The 20948-nt window shown below is 35.2% G+C and overlaps 2 protein-coding genes across 2 annotated transcripts in view; one reads left to right on the top strand and one right to left on the bottom strand.

Annotated features, from left to right (window-relative positions):
• Positions 1–4449: 4449 nt before the first annotated feature.
• On the bottom strand, positions 4450–19963 carry LOC131844676 (basic salivary proline-rich protein 1). Its single transcript, XM_059193617.1, has 10 exons — positions 19372–19963; positions 16259–16428; positions 14163–14266; positions 10586–10785; positions 8871–8991; positions 7963–8118; positions 7337–7434; positions 6719–6943; positions 6175–6364; positions 4450–5510 (listed from the first exon to the last, which is right to left on the bottom strand). The coding sequence occupies exons 1-10, from the start codon at positions 19606–19608 to the stop codon at positions 5380–5382; spliced, it is 1632 nt and encodes a 543-aa protein (XP_059049600.1). The 5' UTR covers positions 19609–19963; the 3' UTR covers positions 4450–5379.
• Positions 19964–20098: 135 nt separating this feature from the next.
• Positions 20099–20948, top strand: part of LOC131844675 (protein phosphatase 1 regulatory subunit 14B) — a 29839-nt gene continuing 28989 nt past the window's right edge. The window contains exon 1 of the mRNA XM_059193614.1: positions 20099–20201. Within this exon, the coding sequence (XP_059049597.1) occupies positions 20172–20201 (30 nt within the window). The 5' untranslated portion in view covers positions 20099–20171. The remainder of the gene's footprint in view (positions 20202–20948) is intronic.

The following is a 20948-nucleotide window of genomic DNA, read 5'->3' as shown; positions in this document are numbered from 1 at the left end:
GAATATATCCGGTCAGGAAAGATGAAAGAGTTGAACAACTAAAAGATGATTGGCCTTTTTGCGAATAAGAGTGTATATATGAAGAATTCGATTGTTATTTTTTTATTTTGTAGCATCATTTCTATATACATAACTTATGTCCTACAATGCATATTGAACCAGTGAATACGAACATGTGGGTAATTTATAATAATACTAAAACCTCTCGAATGTTATATTATTAGTACAATGTAATTATATACAGTGTTAATCGTAAAAGGTATTCCGAGGCGACGCCAGTCAAAATGCCAATAAAATTGAAACACTTTCAACACGGTGGAAATTTGAAAATGTATTTAGATTTTTTGTACTAAATTGATCGCTCGATCGCATATTTTGTATAATAATAATACATGACAATTTACACAGCGCCATCTATTCCCAAGCTAAGCAGAGTTTGTGTTATGGGTACTGTACAACTTTTAGAAATACTTAAATACATTTTATTTTGTAACTATATACCTACTTCATATACAAACGAATACGAACATTCTTACGCATGAATGAATCGAATCCGCAACCATCAGAAGTAAGGTGCTGTGCTAAACCGCTACATCTCTGAGGTAGTCCAAATAAAGGTATTTGATATGAAGGTCTAAGTATATTTTTAATTTTACACTTTACTTCTTGGGTAAATGAGTTTCATGATTATTATCACTGGCATTCGGTTTGGACGTACATTTTACGAGCGATGCTGTATCCTTAGTATAGACTTGTAGGTATATTTAAGTGCCTAGTCCTTTGTTGACATATGAATTTTGTTTTGTTTAGATATTTAATAACACGTAAAGAACATAAACAACGTAAAGACACTAGCTGCTTGTACCTACTATTAAGAAAAAAGCTAATGTTTGTTTAAAATTTACGAATATAAAATATTGTATATGTTAGGCTATAGCGAAGGGAGCGTAGTGATAGACTGAAAAAACTAATTAAGAAAAACTGTGCGTTGTATATTAGCTTCTTTGTTTGTTTATTAAAAATATACAGGTTCATTCGTACTGAGAAAACTGTCTTTTCTGTTCTTTTATAAAAACAGGGCTGTACAAGTAAGTTGTCTTTGCGTTGATTATGTACACTTATTTTTAAGAAAATTGTCTACGTACTGAATATAAATTTATCTTTTAAGTGACAACAGAATATGAATAGTTTTTGTATACACAGTCAAGATCAAAATGGTTATGATAAGGGGCGCCTTACCTCAGTAATGTAAAAAATCAATATATTTTATTACGACAAATGGTTGCATATAAGTTTAAAAGTGAAGGACGCTATCAACATCACTATTAGATATAGTACATCATTTTATGTTACTGTAACTTATTAGTTTTTTTTACTAATTAAAACATGAATTAATATAATTATAAAGTACTCGTATATTTTCCCTCCAAGCGAACACTTATCTCATTCAAAGGGAATCGAAATTAATACGGCCTGAGCTAAGGTTCATACCTTTAACAGAGCACTCAGATTAAAGTTATATCGCGTGCGTTCTGCACTCGCTACTATTGCTACTATTATTCGTCCAGTGATGCTCTAAAGGTCAGCTGCGGCCAAAATCTTATGTACTAAAATGTTCTTTGTCGTAATAAAATGCGTCGATTATTTATACATAAGGTACATAATAATCTGGGCCTTCTTTTTGTAACAATATGAAATGATTTCTTATTTGTATACGTATATATATTTGTTCTGTTATGAACATACGTTATAGTTGATCATATTTAAAATTATCTCCACTATTTTTGTTGTCATATTACCTTAATATATACATAAGACAAATTAATGAGAAATATGACAAAGTAATAAATACTTTTGTTCCTTTACCAGTGCCCGATGTACATTAAATTAGAAACAATATTGTTATACTTTTTTTTATACTGTAATATCAATTTTTTTTCTTTATGTAATTTTTTATAAGACTATCCGAGAGTGACAGCCTAGTATTACTTTCTGTACCCCTCTGCATAATGCAGTCAGTTAAAAATAAACGCTATAAATGAATTATTATTATCATATCAACCAGCAAGTATAACTGGCTTTTTTATATAAGAAGATTTTTTTTAATTAAAACTTTATTCCTAACCTTAGATACAAGTCTTTTTGTCAAACATATTTTTTTAAACATAACATGAACACCTTAAAATTAGGCATTCAATTGGACACATTAAAAAAAAATACTAAAAAATTAAAAATAATTTAACTTTAAATTAGGCGGCTGGCTAGTATATTTGTAAAAGCTGACTGTACTATGAACAGATGGGTATCTAGGACGGGCATATCACTTATCAGGGTTATATTATCAGCAATTATAAACTGGTGGTCATCATTAAAGTCGCGTAAACTAGTCCACACTCAGATTTTTTTATCTCTGGGCACTGGACGATATACAATCTGGTTATCTGGCCATAGTTTGTGTTATTGTGATTATTAAAGTGTTGATCCAAAATTTGTTTTGTATTTATTTAACTCGTCTATACAATTAAATTTATTATACCTTAACTTAAGGGAGAAGGGGATTGCTAGTGATGCATATTGATGAACCCATTGCAGTGTACCATGTCAGGTTGACCTCCACGCGCTTCCACCTGAAAACCTTTGTTATAAATTCCTGGTAATTTGCTACGATGGGCTAACTAACCTGACCTCATGTTCATCTTATTCGTATTAATGACTTCATTTACATACAGAAAAACATCCATCGTTTTTCTATATCGCTTGATTGCAATTGTACATAGGTATTATATAAACGGGTTAATATGAAGTATGTATAGGGAGTTGATAACTAGTAGGTATCAAATAATACGCGTGCAAACTTTTATAACATTTAATCAGAAACTTAAAATTTGTATAAACAACTCCTCCGATATCTCATAAACAAACAGTATTTCTCTATGATATTGATCAATATAGTTATAATAACACTACAAGTATCTATAAGTATATATGTATATACTTTCATAGATTTTCAGGCTCGTATAAAATGCGATGAAAAAGGCAATCTCAATCATCTACTTGTATTATAAACTTTTTTATTAATTTATATTATAACAATTTGTTTACATATCATAGAAGAAGTATTATTGCAACTTTTTCTATAATACCTAATATTAAGTACTTGGATACTTGTGAAATCGGTTGAATAATAATAATAAAAATCATCTCTATTTGTCTCAAATAAAAACTAATACAATTGCTGCTTATAATAAAATTTAAAAGTATGGAACGAGACAAATCGGTCTACAACTCACTACCCGTGAATCCACCTTCTCTGCTATTCTGCTTATAAGTAAATTAATACAATAAGAGATCGACGACAACAATACAGATAAAGTTTGACAACGCTCTCTAAAATTGGTTTTACATTAGGTACCTACTAATTTGATAGTCTCCTGATACTTGTAATATGAAATCAATCATTTATATATCATACATAACTAATTGGTTATTTTAGACTTTGTTAGTAGTCAAAGGATACTGTATCCATTGTTAGTAATGTACCATGTTAGTTCGACCTCCACGCTGTCAACCATCTGGTCAACTTCTGGTGAATTAGCTACGGTGGACTAACTGACCCGACTTCGTGCCCATTCTATGAGCCTCCAAAGGTGCCCCGCCAGCGTATAATTTGGTGTAGGTGTGTGCACCATTCCATTATTATCCATGAAAGAAAATCGTGGGCTGGGGTAACCACTCTTAGTCCTATTATCTAATCGGTGGTCATAAGAAATTAAAGTTTGTATCTTGCTAAAACTGCTACGCCACGACATAGACAGTTTATCTGATGCGTCGTGTCATAGATAATTTTATTAGATTATTATTTTATTTTTCATATTTAAAAAAACTATCTTAACATACTTTAGCTAAAATAAATTGAATTTGCAAAGGCACGACCTACTTCATTATAAATAACACAAATAATTTTAAGAACAAATGTCACTTTTTTCAAGCTCAGTAAGACGATAATAGTAAACAAAAATTACAGTTTTTACTATAAATGTATATAAATTGTATAATTATTAAATTACATAATTTGCAAATTATGACATGTGTCTATTTAAAAAAAAAAGGGACTAGAATGTTTACAAAATTGAGCTTAAATTTCCAAGACTATCACAATGAACATGGTCAATAGGTACTACAACTCATTTAATCTGAAATTAATTACCAGGAGATTACTTACTAATTCACACATTTTTTGATGTCGGCAAATAATTATGTTTGTTTTATTCAACATCTAATATTTGAAATGTAATTTAAATACAATGTTTAGCCACCGAGTATCTCCACTTCCCAAAAGTTGACTGTTAGATAATGGTATAGGTACCTATACTTTTTTTTTATTTGACGCGTTCATTTGTAATGTATACATACAAATAGAAAAATCATGGGATCTTACAGATTTTATTTATTTTTATTGAGATTCCCGATATTTCAGCAGTATTATTCGAAAATAAAAAAAAAAATAAAACGTGGTGACGTCTTGTGATTTTTCCCAATTGTATGTATAAAATGCCTAAGTTCACCTTTTGTACCATATTTTTATAATCTATAGGTACGGTCAATAAAGCTTAAATAATTTAGCTAGCTTTTTAACGTTAACGTTAACAATAAACGAAATTTTTTTAACTGTTCATAATAGTCTAACTTTGTACATCACACAAGTAAGAGCGATCTTACTACAATTTGTTACTTATCATATCCCGCTATGGTTATTTTACATTTGTATTCATTCACAATATAGCAGATTATGAAAATCTTAATGTAAACATAATAAATGTATCTAATACAGTCTTAGGAGACTATAAAGATAAATTCATTTTAAAAGTTTTTTCCCATGTAGAAAAATACATCATTAAAGAATAACGTTCGAAAACAATGCGCATTTTTAGTTATTCATAATCTGCTTGCTATTCGGCGTTTAAAATTAGGACATTCTAGAACACTAGAACTCCCTATAGAAAATCGCAAGCTATGTGAATGCTTTACAACAGTTTCTATTACTGATATGGCATTTTTGAGATCTGACATTGCATGTCAAATGCTAATTAGTTAGTCATTGATAACAATTCTCATTTGTTATTTTTGACGGTTTTGCATCTGTAATTCCATATACAAACGCAAAACCGTACAATTTATACGGTTTTGCAATTGTATATGGATTATTTCACAATTGCCATTGCGCGTCGTAATACTAAACTTGTAATTGACATTATAAAATTGCGAACACCGATTCCCATAGGCTACAATTGAGAATTGTCAGCAAAGACTTTACACAATAAAATAGCTGGAATGTAGGACATTTGTGTAGGTACAACCGGTTTATTGATGGTAGTACCATTACAGGTACATGCCGTTGACCAGGTAGTCTGCATCATGAGCAAAAGGTGACTTTCCTCGCCTCAACCGCCGTCTGGCAGCCCGAGCCCTGCACCCCACCATAGCGGCCATCACCGTCGTCATCGCGATACCTTTACACGATCATAGACAAGTTAAAAGTAATTCGATCATAGACAAGTATTTTTACACACACTCGATATTTGTACTTGTATTGACGAAAGGCGTATGCATGTGGAAGAAATGCGAATGTTGAGATGAATGTGTGGGGTAACCTCGTATATACACTTATTCTGTAAGTGTATATACGAGGAAGTTTGAAATATGCGTCAGTTCGTAGAAAAAGTTTATAATATGAACGTGGATGGATGGAAAGGGAAAGGACGACCAAAAAAAAGATGGATGAATTGTGTGAAAGATGATATGACTAAAAGGAGAGTATGCTCAATGATACAGACGGCGGATAGGGATCAGTGGAAGAGAATGATATACTGCGCTGACCCCAAATAATGGGATAAAAGCAAGGCAATGATGACGTTATTTGTCCATATTTGACCAAGTCGTAATTGACTTTGTGGCCAGTTCTTCTCAACTGAAGTATCTGGTCTTTCGTGTGGAAAAATCCGTCGAAGAGTTTTATTGCCGGAATCGCAAGGTCGCAGCATTCTTGGCCCCTTCTTCTTCATTGGTCCCACTATAAAGGGTGTAAGGCAGGCTCCATTTCTCACCCCTATCGTTCGATAAATCTGTAAAGGCCATCTGCGGCCAACAGCACTGGCATAGTAAAAATAAACTGACCGAGCACAAGCAGCAGTATGGCGGAGGGCGGATGCTCGCTGAGCCCGTCGTGCTCGTCGGCCGCATAGTGCTCGTGCACCGCCACCGGCTCGGGGGCGGCCGCCCGCGCCGCGCTCCCCGCACCCCCGCCGACCCCCGCCGGGGCCGCACTCTCACGTGACGCACTCACTTCCGATTTTGACGGTGTAGCCTGAAATTGATATTTTAAATTTATTTGCTGCTGTCTATATGTAATAAACATATCTAGTGGATATGATAAGTATAAAAAAGTATCTAAAAGTAAAGTATGTGGTTATGTATATCTACATATGTTTGTGTGCATGTGTGTGACCTAGGTAGACTATTTTAGCAGATAACTGTTTTGAGTTGAAGACTGAGGTATGATAGATAGATAAATAGCTTGTCATCTAGATAAATTATTATACTTAATTCTATATACTCTTTATGTCTGTAATTTCCTATGTATATACTAATCCGAGTATTACTGTACTATTCTTACAGAAACATTATTTTTGTTTTTTTTTTCCAACACCTAGATACTTACTTTTTCAGCAAGAACTTTCTTCTTAGTGGTATTCTCTAATGGTGGCGTCTCTTCCCTGCGATCGGGTACCTGGACAGCCGGCGGAGACAGCGTTGCCTCTGGACCCTCCGGTTTCTTCTCCAGGTCGAATCCTTTCTTGGGACTGTCCCGGAGCGTTTGCTGCTGGCTCGTGTATACCATTGGCATTTCCGGCATTGTCTTCGGTGGTATGTATACCGTCATTTCCTGTGTGGTACACAAAAGTGATATTCTGTACGGGTTATGACGAAGCGGTGATTTCACCAGGAATTAGACGCAATGGTTAAAACAGCGATCAGGTTGAGGTCAATTTTGTGAATTAAATTTGCAATTTTACTATTGCAGAAGAATGGTCTTGACCTGTTTGGTGTCAATAGAAAATTCACCGCCTTCTCTATTATAATTATTAACAACAATTAATAGTGAATTAATATCAAATACAGGACGTTAATTATTTACATTTAATTATTTTTTTTTTAAACAAAATTATTGTGCTGTGTTTCATTTCTAAAAATCGTTTTTAAACTATACGTTCAAATTCTTAATGCATACTTGTTATAAGATATAACGATATATGGGTAATAGCACAGAAGATATTACCGGGTCAGGGCGAGGTTGGGGTACAGGCCATGCACGGCGCGGGTCAGGCTCAGACCACTCAGGACGAGCATACCCACCACCAACACCCCAATCTAAACCTGAAACCATAAACATTATATTTTAGTATTCAGTCCCACAATAAGTCCTACTTCAATTTACGTTAAATGAAAATCTGATAATCCAAGTTAAAGTTGGCTCTAAATTAGCAAATGCAAGATTATAGTCGATAAAAAAATGTTTATCATATTTTTTTTAATAGATTAATGTACCCGCCCGCCCTAATGGTTTTAGCTTGCGGGGTACTAGTGGAAGATGATAAGATTTCCTTTCCTTCCTTCTAATATTTACAACGGTTAGAAAAGGGGGAAGGGGATTATTAGGAATGAGGACTAATACCCTCATTGCTAGTAATGCACCATATCAGGTTGACCACGTGCTTTCCTTTGGAACCATCCTGATAAATTCATGGTAAATCTTCTACGATGGGCTAACTGATCTCATGCTCATCGTATCATCTTTGACTGGTGACCCGACAGCCTAAACTGTTAGCGCAGACGGTAGCACCATTCCATTATCATTCAAAAGAAAAAAGGTATGGTTAGGGATGACGAGGGTAGAGTACTGACCCGTCTGCGGCTGTCCCCAGGGCCGCCGTGGCCAGGGAGGCTCGAATGGAGGCCCGTACTGCGTGCCCATCGCCGGGCCAGGCCCCGCCATCTGTGGCTCCGCATCTTGAAGTAATCCTCCTTTATGGCTGAAGATGTGGGAACTGCGCCCTGCATCTATTATAAACAGGTGTAATATACATTTTCGTAGCTCTTGAGCTATTTCCTAATAGGTACACGCACATTTTTAAATTGTCTAAATTTGCTTACTTTTCGCAGCAACATCGTAGCCAAAACACGATGCGAGGCAAAAACTAACAGCCTTGTCATTTGAAACCGAATGTCTTGCTTTTTATATATACCTACCATCTATAATATATGTATATATGTAAATAGCCACGACTTGTTATCCATTCACCTCCCATTTTCTGCCGCTGCCAGTGCCATAACGAACACATATTACTTTATATATCATTATTACTAGTTGTCCCGGCAAACATTGTTTTGCCATATAAATAAATATTGTTACTAAAAATAGAGGTTGGTGGTAGAAGGGTGAAAACTTAAGGCTGTATGTCTTTTTTAATGCCACAAAAAAAAAAGAAATCTGGGGGTGAGCCACCCTTAACACTTAGGGGTATAAAAATTAGTTATATAAACCTATTATCAGACGTACTGAATATACATATATATTTTTTTATCAAAATCGGTCAAGTCGTTTCGGAGGAGTATAAACACGAAACCTGTGACACGAGAATTTTATATATTAGAAGAAGATCCATCATGGCTGTTAAATATCTATTCATCTTCATGAAAAAAAGTGCTAACTGTAGACTATGTATCTATATAACGATTTCGGGCTGTTGACTCTTTGGCAAATTTCATATAATTGATAGTACTACCGATTTTTTTTATTATCTTGTACTCACCATTATACCTATGCTGTGGCTGTGCCTGCGCCAGCCTATGTGGCCACCTCTCTCCGCCAAGGGCACTTCCACCTTCCATTGCCACGCTGTCACTCACACCTGAATCTGCACTTTCTTGTACCTATACCACACATATGCACCTTTAATTACATATGTCATTAAGTAAATAAATAAATAATCCGTGGACAATTAACACAGCGCCAATCTATTCCCACGGTAAGCAGTGCTTGTGTTATGGGTACTAGACGACTGATATAAATACTTAGATATATATTTTTGTAGATACATATATACTATATATAGAAAACACGCAGACCGATACGAACAATCATAATCATTTTTGCACCGTTCGAGGAATCTAATCCGCGGCCATCGGTAGTGAAGCGGTGTGTTAAACCGCTAGACCACCGAGGCCGTCAACGTAGTACGTAGTTGTAGATTGACAAAGTTCCTACCCTAGTGTTAATAACTCTTTAGTTTATATAAAGAAAATATAAATTTGAAAATTGTACATTCCTTGTCATCGTTAGAACAATAGAAAATAAAGACTGTAAACTTAGACTTCATCGTGAAATATAATTGTGATATAATATTTTATTTCTCTTTATATTGATCATTATTATACGAACCTAATTATAATTCAATATCTATTATTATATATATATTGGGTTTGTCTGTTCTATTTCTCTTTGCGGTAAAATCAATACCTGGAGATTTGGGGTATGACCGTGATACCAAAAAATAAATACGTGTCTCTCGCAGAATTAAACTCATTTCTTAAACCCAATCCAAAACATGACGCTTTAGACATTTTTATAATTTTAACATTGTGAATAGAAAGAATAGATAGGGTGGAAAGGGGATTGTTAGTAATGTAGACTTATGATCTCTCTTGCTGGTCGAATGTACCATGTCAACACTATTATACATAGAGCATTGGCGACGGCCACGCGGTTCTAGAGCCTAGTGGCATTGTTCGCGAAGACCATCGGTGATAAAATGTTTAGTATGGGAATGTGTGGATCATTGGCGATGGGTCTGGATCGTCCTGACCTCATGCTTTTAAAAAGAGGAAAATATACATCTTATCGTATTGGTTTTTACCATTTGCCGAGGAGACGTTAGGCCCATGGAGCCAGCGTAAACCGTTTTTGACGCAGGCGGATGCACCATTCCATTATCATCCATAAAAAAAACAAGCAACAATATAGGTGCTGTGTCATTATTATTATGAATGTGAATGGCAAAATGAGTTAAGAATTGGATTGTATTAGAATAATGACATAAACATTACTAAATAGGTAATAATCTTACTAATATTATAAACGCAGAAGTTTGCGAGTGTGGGAGAATAGATTTTGATATCATATTTATATGTCTTTCGTTGATGGTCAAGTGTTCACTTGCCAATTTGCTAGAGGTTAGCTTTTTCTTGAAATAGTTTAAAACATACATCACCTACCCTATATAATAAACCAATTAGTAATGGAATAGAATAGAATAGAAAATCCTTTATACAAATAAAGTTAAGCACTTTGAATAGTGATAGTTATCCTTCTTTTAATCTACAGCTCATTCAGAATGCTGTCTGATGATGCAAGAAGAATGGGCAAAAGAAACTTACGTGTTGCTCTTCTAACTTTATGGTATCATAAAACTAGAAAATGGCTACTGGCAATACATATCGCCAAAAGAAGACAAAAATGGTATCATACTTGTATGTGTTTCGGTGGTGGTGAGGGTGGCGAGGTGGCAGGTGGTGGCGGCGGTTGCGCGGGCGCAGACGGCGGACAGGCCAGCTCGGGAGCCTCGTCGCTACCATCGGCACATTGCGGCACGCCATCACAAGCGTTGTAGACCGCTATACACTCGCCACCACGTCTACATTCGAACTGGTAACGGCTACATCGACCTGCTGCATAGATTATATATATATATATATATAGGGTGTAAGGGACAGATTGCTAAAAACTGATACTGTAGCGACCATTCTCGAACTACTATAATGCTGTTTCAGAATGAGCAAGAACAGACAGACAGACAGACAAGCAGAGAAAACATTTTAAATTATTTTTTATAATTGCTATTATATAAGCTAAGCTAAGCGATATAAGCTAATTTTAAATTACAAACAGACAATTAATTTTTTTTATTAGTTCAAATCTGGATACTTATTCTATTCTAGGTACTTTATAGGATTTGAATGTCGTTATACTTTAGCAATATACACAGATTTACATTATCTAAACATTACGTTATCTGTGGATAAGAATTTAGTGTTATCTATAACTACAGTTTATTGCCGTATAAGATGAATATCGTAAGAGTATATTCATATATGTTGACTTGCGGTGAGTGTTCTGCTCTACTCGTAAAATGACATGTGCCCATTATATTGTTTATGACAAAGTTTAAACAACTCGTCTCGCAACGTTTACTACGAAACTACATGCTTCGTCAACAAGACGTGAGTCAGTAGCAATAGGCTCTAAGGCGGAATACCATGGTAAAACCCATCTGAACAGTAGACTGACAGTGATCGATATTTGCCCTCGTTATAGCTAGACGCGGGTAAAGCAATGCATTAATTATATGGTGGAATCTTTATTAAATTATAAAACAAAGTAGACACCGCTGTCTGTTCGCTTACATCTTTAAAATTACGCAGCGGATTTGAATTCAGTTTTCAGCAATAGATAAACTGATTCAAGAGGAACGTTTATATACATAATACACGCGTGTTATAGTGTTATAGTATTGAACAAGATGAGATTTTTTAATGCATACATGTGATGCCATAGATGGTCGCTAGTTAAGTATAAAAATTTAATGATGTTGGTATATATTTTTTATACTGTAGGTCAGTCCTGTGCTATATTTAACAAAATCACTGATGAAATATTAGTTAATTTTTTACAAATGACTTTCAAAATTAGCGTTAGGTATAGCTAAATGCGGATAAAATATTATATAACATAAAATGAAGTCGAGTCCGCTTTCTGTTCGCTTAGATCTTTTAAACTACGCAACGGATTTTAATTTTTTAGCAGTAGATTGGGTGATTCAAGAGTAACCTTTACATATACATATAATACAGCGTGTTATAAAACAAGTTGACAAATTCAAAGATTGAAATGCATCTGTGCCAAGCCGAGACTTCAGGTTGCCTATTTGCAATTCAGTTACGATAAAAAAAGTAATACCATTTCCATAATAGGCGTAACAATTGACCATTTAGATATTTGTTTAGTATTTGACATATCATAAGAGTCTGTATGAATAAAGATATTTTGAATTTTGAAAGTATTAAATAACAGGCTCCTGAACACGATAAATTGTAATTAAAAGTCGAACAAGTATATTATCAACTTGATGTACTGTATGTGTTAGTTTGTGTAGCGCTTATATATTAGTACGGTGACCGGCAAGGAAGTCACGTATATAGTTCATTCCTCTCATACTATCTCTGCCCTGCTCCCTCCGCCCCCTAATTACTCAGATCACCTGAGCCTGACTCATCCCCATGACTACACTGCTCCTAATTTCGTAGTCCTTTGGAATTTCTTTGTTCTGACTATAACCTTCAAAGCGAATGATGTCATGATTCGCTTACTGTGGGAACTGTCTGGTTAGTCGAATATGGCTGATTCATTTTAATTTTATCACATTTCAATATCTACCGCTTATTAACTTAATCTAGTTAAGTATCAGCTTACCGTTCTGAAAGGGTACGGTTTATTGTTTTATTGTGAGTAATTGCGCCTACCTATTAGATTGTTAGCAATGTATCCTATTATTGGTGATGATCAAACAGGATGGCCGTTGTGCTGTAATGTATACACACTACGATGCCACTTTACGTTAACTTGTTTCCTACACTACTTAATAAAAAAAATCTTACTAATTTTATAAACGCGAAAGTTTGTGAGTATGGATAGATGGATGTACTTTCACGCAAAAACTACTGAACGGATTTTTATGAAACAGTAATATAGCTTATACATCCGAATAACATATAGTCTATAATTTAATGACATATTATGTAAATTGGGCGAAATATATACCGACGAAGTTGAGCGGGTCAGATAGTAATACTATGTAATATTATATTATCTATGGTAATACTATTATATAATATTTTAGTTACATCGATGTTTTTACTTACATCGTGTAACCGCGCGGTTAGCTGTTATGATTCATATCGTGATATTTTTTTACAGATATAAAACTAACCGAATAACTAAACACAATAAAAATAATAATCGTCTGGCATATTGCCCAAATGTTTTCCTTTAATCGAGGACAGACTCCCGCGCACTGGTTGACATATTAAATATCAGTCAAAATTATTTTTCTATTCAATTTGGCGGCCAATGGTACTGTTTGCTGTTTTATAAACTGCTATATGATATCTTAAACTGCGAGAATTAAATAAAAATGGATACCTATTATACTAAATATATCCTGCAACGCTGCCCGCATGAAATACAACTTATCTTACTCAGTAATAATGGTGGAAAGGGGTTATCAGTAATGAGGATCGATGACTCCATTGCTAGCAATGTACTATGTCAATAACTACACTACATTACACGGGGCCTCCATGGAAAACCTTAGATTAATTCCTGGTGAATCTGTCGCGATGGGCTAACTGACCTGACGTCTCCTCTTCTACTCGTACTGCCACGGGCGTTACGTTATAACATAATGGCCGTAGTGTTCTTCAAATATATAGCAGACAGACTGACCATCAAATGGACCGTTAGCTGTTTGCCATTCCATGTACATAAAAGTCAGCCTTTTGTTATACTACGGCGTTACCAAACAAGCTTATCGCTCATCTGATGGTAAACGTTTACGTAGCCTATGGACGCCTGAAATACCAGGGGTGTCACGTGAGGGTTGCCGACCCTTAATACACCCTTCTTGAAAAACCTCATGTAATCCCTCGAGAAAACCTCTAAGCAACCAAAGTGTACGCGAGGGCGCTTCTCGGAAACCGCACAGTCTGAGACTACCTACTTAGGTTCAAGCGTGTGGCGCAATCGACAGGGAAAATCGGTTGTGAGAGTTGCGATTTTAAAAGGTAGCCGTGGGCATCATATCGTACAATTCATCAAAACACAGTCCGTTGTATATTCTGTAGAACACACAAAGCGATGCGAAGTCTCGCCTCAACCTTAGTAGTTTGATACCGCTCGACAGATCGGGATCATCGACAATTCTTATAGCACGTCTCTTTTTATATATAAGATACAAGATTATACTATAGTAAGTCATATTAGTAAATACTTGGTATCTGAGGCGGTTCGGGTTGCTGCGGATGCATTAGCGGCGGCGGTGGTGGAGGGATGGTGACTGGTTTGGTGGTCGTCGACGTGGTGCTCGTTGCAGTCCTGGACAAAGAAGTACCAAATTTGTTTTAATGCTTATTCACATGCTAAAACCATTAGCATACATCTAACTTCATCTATGCGAACATTTGTATTCATGAGTATAATTGTTTGTGTCGCTCTGAATGTTTCCTGTGTATATATTATTTATATAATTAAAATTATTAATTAAATTATATAATTAAAGATGGCGCTGCGTGAATTGTGTTGGGTTATTAACACTATCAATAGATTCTTTTAAACTTTTGCGTGAACACTATAAATATGTATATCTAGTTAAAATGAATAATTATAAAGATAGCTAATGTCGTCCTTGTATCTTTATATGGAATTTCATTTAGATCCCATTAACCATTTAGTCGTGAAAACGCAATCAAGAGGCAGATAGGTAGACAGACCAAAGGACAGATTTGTAATTTATAATATTAATATACACTTGCTGACGCGCGACTTCGTCTACTTTTATAAAAAAAAGTACCATCTATCGTAATATCAAATTTCATTATCACTTCAGCCGTTTAGACAATAATACTGACATAGTTATCTATAAGTCCTTCCGCGGTTTGGAGTGCTATCTGCACTCGTCTCCTATTGTTCGGTGAAGCTGTAAAGGCCAATTGCGAGCAACAGTTTAGAGTAGTCAAAAAAAAAATTATGTTACTTACATTAATTTTACAATAACAAAACAATTTTGAGCTTCGCGTGTTTTTCAATGCATTTAAATATGTCAAGTAGGTAAATGCGCTTTGAACTTGTCTGTGGCATGATTTCAGCGAAATTTTATAGTTCATTAACGAGAAACTTCCAGGAATAGTCTACATTAATTACTTTACATTACTAAACGCATGACGCAAGCTCTGGTTACATAATGTGAATTAGGATTTACGTCAAAAGGATAGTTACGGCTTTTTACAAAGGAATATTAATACCTGTAATAGACAAAGAGAGGATACTTAAAAATAAAATTAAAGGTCTCTGCTCTGCCTATAGAACTCTTTTTTATATAGGACCTTATATAGGTCCCCAGTTTCTCTACAAGTTTACTGAAAAGTCCCTTATATTTGAAAGACAAATTCCAATTAGTGACTAAATCTTCGTTCGGCCCAACCCTTCTTCTCTCAGGTCTATGTCTAATTCATTCACTGTCACTCTGCTTTGGAATAGATTGCCTGTATAGCACAGAGTAAGCCTGTTTTCAAACGGAAAATTTTTTTATATAACAAAACGGTTCTTAATTATCTATTGTTGTCATAATATATATGGGTGTATAAAATTTTATTGGTGTATCATTATTATGTATTATAGTAGGTATATATTTATATTTATGTATGTATATTTGTAATTATTTTTAAGAAAACCTATTTACCTATGTTAGGTAAAATTATAGGTTAGTCCTTTCCCACCACAGGCCATCAACCGCTGTTAGCTGGTAGAGAATGCCATATGGCATTAAGCTCGCCAAATTGTACATTTTTAAAGTGCAATGAAGAATAAAAAAAAAAAAAGTAAAGTGACTACAAAGCTCTAGTAACAAACAACAAAATATTGATGAGTATTTATTGAAAAATATTGACGGACAAACTAGTTTCAATAATAGTAAAATAATATAATAATATTTTTTGTCTTAATGTAACCAAATTTTCGTAGTTCCTAACCAAAGTCTGTTTATTTCTATAGTAACAGAACCATGTAGTTAACATTTTGTTTCAGTTTTGGCACCATTTATGCCTTTATTACTAATCATGAACTTTAGTAGGGACATATGCTCCATTATTTCAATCATGGTCACGCAAACAAAGTCGAAGCCTAAAGTTCTATCACGGCAGAAATGTCTATTCAAACTTCTTTATTCTTAAGATTTTTTTTTATCTGTTCATGCATTTTTTTATCACTATCCCTACCGTACATGTCAGAAGAACTGGCATGAAACTCAACTTGTACATTCTTTAATCTTTCTTTCTTTTTAAGGTTATTATTGTAATAACGTTTCCTCACCTGAGACTGGCCAGCTCATGTTCGTGATGTGCAAGCCTCTCCTGATCTTGCAGTTCAGCCAACCGCCTGCTGAGGGCTAGCACGCCACTGCTGAAGTTGCTGTGAGCTGTGAACTTGCATCTGAAGTCTTCAGGAGGGCCGCAGTTGAACATGTAACAGCTACCTGGACTCTGTCAAATCAATTGTTAGTTTTTTATTCCTCATACTAGGTTTTACCAGCGACATCGTTCGCGTGGCATCAAACTTTTGTTTTATTGTGGTATCAATGGTTTTGTTTATGCTGTTAGCCGCAGCTGGACTTTACAGCTTCACAGGACGATAGGAAACGAGTGCAGATGGCACTCCAAACCCGCGGCAGGACTTATGGAGCGGCTGAAGTCTAACTCCCGGCTGTCGGAGACTTTAGTCTGAAGGCAGCACTAGGTGTTCGAATATCGGCTCAGGCCATCATAATTTCGATCCCCGTTTGAATTGGACGAGGGATCGATCGGAGGGGTATAGGCGACTGTTAATTTGCCATCCGTTTGTCTATTATAAATAAGTATATGAAAAATATATAAATTAGCCGCTACTTCTACTGCGTGAAATTAAAATAAATACATTTCTAAAATAAAAGTAACATTGAGTTTATTAATCCACATTACCAACATTTATTTACATATTATTTACAGGACGATTATCTCTGTGCATTTTCTACCGCATATATCACGTCCTGATGGAACACGTCTGAGTTTCACCACCGAACGCAAAACAAATACCATCCTGATCATCTGGATGAAACACAATTTGTAAAACTTACAAAACATTGTAAAAATAATATTGAAACCTTCAAGAAAAGGTATGTTGCACGTACTGTCCGGGTGCTCATGGACGGAATCACTTACCATCAGGTGAGACTCGTTTGTCCCCAAAGGTTGATGTATGATATGATTAGTAGTAAGTTTTATGTCACTTGAATTTACTAAACATGTAGATATTCATTCACATTATAGATTAAGGTACAATGGGATGGGACTAACGAGCCGCAAATGGACAAAGGTCCCTAAATTATTAAACAAAAAACCTTTTGTATCGACCGCGATACCAACTTCTGCATTGCCGTTCCTTAGTAACTAAGAAGTACTTATTATTGTTATAGATTTAATTAAGTGACTAAAATTAAATAATCTCTTGTCTTATCTATTACTAGATGAGTATGATATGATGAGGAATATGGAAATTAATAAATTGTGATAAACGATCCATTATTGCATCTGCAATATGGCACTGAATGAAATATTTATATAATTTCATTTGACTCGGAATATTCATTCGATTGTTATCAAAGAGCTACTGATAATGATGTATTATTGATTTTTAGTTTTCAGTAAACCCGCGTAATCATTATCAGTGATAGCTAATCATTATGCGGGCCACTGTCATTTTATTCATTATTAATTGTGTAATATAGTTGTGTAAGTTATATGAAAATTGACACTGTTTTATGGAACGTTTAATGCTTCAAGTTTCAAATATTGGAATTTCTTGTTTAGGTAAGCAATTAGGTAGTACTTTTTCTTTTCATTCGGTCTGATTGGGTTGGGTACGGTCACTGATTGGACTATTTATTTTGACAGAATTGCAATGGCATATGCTGTTGGTTGGTTACTCTATTCTCCCTAATTTGATTTAAAAAATGAATCTACATTTATGTAAACAAGTACCAGCTCCTTTAAAATGAATAAGTGCTGAGTTTCTTAACAAACAAAATTCTTTTTGGCTCGAAAGCACTTCGAAATGACCGTAGATTTGAAATATCATAATAGTCTGTCTGTAATAGGCCTAGATACATAAATAAAGATTTTGATCTTTTTTAATTCTGAAATATATACCTGAAATGTATAGGTACTATTTTAAGTTAATAGTAATTATGTTAATAAGTTAATTAAGTTAATAGAATGTTAAGTGTTTAATTCTCAAATATTGTATAGGTATTCTTTTAAACTTCGTAAAGAATCACTTCTTTTAAGTAGTACGTAAGTGAGTGAACGAGATTACGATGTCGAAACTAGTGGAAACAGTGATCAGATTATGAAATTAAACAGGAAGTGTCTATCCTTTCGTGTCTACCGTTACATTCATAGTTAGTCTTTGTTCGTCTTTTTTTTGGACACGGATACCTCTTCATAGGATGTGGATTTAACTTCTATTATAATACTTGATGGGTTGGATTAGCGTTTCATTTCGAGTGTTCATCTCCTACACCGATACATTTGTGCCTTGTCTTACAAATAACAACATTCTGAAGATGAAAACGCGTGTTGACACATTGTATTTTCCTGTGTTATCACACAAATGTAGATAGATTGTAGTCAGTTTAAAATTATGTATTCTATTAATAATTTGTAAATTCTTTGATTTTCATAATTTTGTAAATTTTATGTTTTAGGTCTTGTAATTTTAATTTTAAAATTCTTGTAATTTTTGATATGATATGCTGAATACCACTAAATGGAAATAATAAATGCATGTATAACTAAGAATATAATAATAATAATAAGTGTATTGTGAAAAAAAAGCTACAAAATGGACTTATGGAGTATAGACCTTATGTTTTTATAATAATGAAAAAATATCATTTTTTCATTATTAGTATACATAATATTATAAATACCTACTTATAAATCTCTATATACAATTATCATATTTACAGAATTGTAACTCTGTACGTCGGTCACGCTTTCATGTCAAAACAATTGAGTCTATTTAAATGAAATTTGGTATACAGATAGTCTAGACTCTGAGAGAAGACATATACATGAGGTTACATTTTAATGCGATTAAATGGTTGTAAGGTGTTAAAGGGGGAGATGAAGTATGTATGGAAATATCGTCGTATTTAAAGATAGAAGCTTGACATCTTTTTTAGATTGTTGATTAAATATAAATAAAGATGGTATTCACATTTTGTAAAACTTTTACCCTTAGGAGATAATAATTAGGGATGCAAGTTTGTATGGAAAATCGTCAGTCATCGTCTATTCCACGCGGACGAAGTTACGGCACAACTAGTAAATAAACTAAAATAAACATGCACGAAAGTCCTGAGACGACGCCAGCTGTTCGCTCCATACCTTCTCCTCGTATACGAAGACATCACACGTGTCCGTCTCGCAGCACAGTCGCAGGCATTCCTGCCGCGCGCCCACGTCCAGCTCCGACAGGTAGCGAGCCCCCATGTCACGTGACTCCTCCGTGCGTATGATTTTGTCACGCTGCACGTCGAATCTCGTCGCGCACGCCGCCGGGTCCAACTCTCGTGCCCCCGCCATTGCTCCCATCAACGCAAACCACCATGCCCAAGCTCGCATCTTCTCTCTCTTGCTATTTTTTACTATCAGTTATAATAAACTCACAAAATAATAAGTGACGTTCCACCAAATAGCAATATTGAAATTCCATGAACATCAGTCTTCTCATGCCGGACTATATGCCACTATGTACCATTGTTATCAGTTTGTTGTATAGGAAGAGGAATTTATATATTTCAATTATTGCACGGCAGTGGAGTTACTCGAATGACTGGCCCGCTTACCGTACCGTCGCTTATCAAGTACGCTCGATAGGGACGCGTCTGCGCCCCGTACGCGCTTTTAGGAATCACTAATACATGGATATGACATCTCATTTTCAATATATATACCGATACTTTAACTGGAGTTGTAATACCACACATATATTTGCAAGAAAAAGTGTTATTTTTTAAGAATATAAATGTATAGTTTTATTGTTCTTACATAGAGGTATTTCGTCGTATCGTATTGTAATCGTAACGTTGTGTTCGTAGCTCTCGGAGCACCCGTGCAGAGCGCGGCGGTGCGGCAGTGTCGGCGAGAACGCCGGCCAATAGCCCGCAGCACATTGCACAGCCGTGATGTCGCTTTTCTTCAAGTTCAGGAGTAGCGTGAGTACAAACAATACCTATTACCCGTGATCAGGAACCCTGATAGCGCCGTCGGCAGCCTCCCCTTTCTCTCAGAAAAATCTCCCAGATTGAACTCTTCGTCAAGCCCATAGTTTCTGTCGACACGCCCTCAATCCTTCACGTGCGGTTCGTACCATTATATCTACATTGTTTACGGTCATATCCTGCAGATGTAGGTGACTAGATTATAAAAGATTAATGCTCGTATGTTTGCAATTAACCCGTGTATATTTTTATTGATGATACGTACCTACCCACCGCGACTCTGCAATTTGTATGAAGTTGATAACAATAGATATAATTTACCTATCTATTTATTGTTGTTGAAAGACAGTGTGATAAAGGTAACGAGGATCATCGTCATGCTGGATTTATTGAGTGACGCGGACATTTATATAACTGGAATGACAAAAGTGTTGGTGGCTGACTGATGGAAAGCGAAAATCGTCACCTATATTACATGAACAGCACCACTGACACCACATCGTCATGTGACGCTCGTGGTACTACTCATGCGTTGCCATTCCATAGGACTAAGGTATCAAGCTTCTGTACCCTACAATGTATATAGTAATTTGTAAATAGTCTAGGGTACCTAAGTCGTACTTATTTTTATCGCCAAGCAGATTGCTTTGTAAGCTGTTTCGGTTGTAGCGTGTATATTACAGGATAATAATCATGACATCTTAGTCCGTCATCATAATAGTCATGTTTAGCAACGCATGC

The sequence above is a fragment of the Achroia grisella genome, unplaced genomic scaffold (assembly GCF_030625045.1).
Source record: "Achroia grisella isolate CSIRO2021 unplaced genomic scaffold, CSIRO_AGI_Agris_v1 utg4116, whole genome shotgun sequence".
Lineage (NCBI taxonomy): Eukaryota > Metazoa > Arthropoda > Insecta > Lepidoptera > Pyralidae > Achroia > Achroia grisella.
The sequence above is the reverse complement of the archived record's forward strand: the minus strand, read 5'-3'. Positions and strand labels throughout refer to the sequence as shown.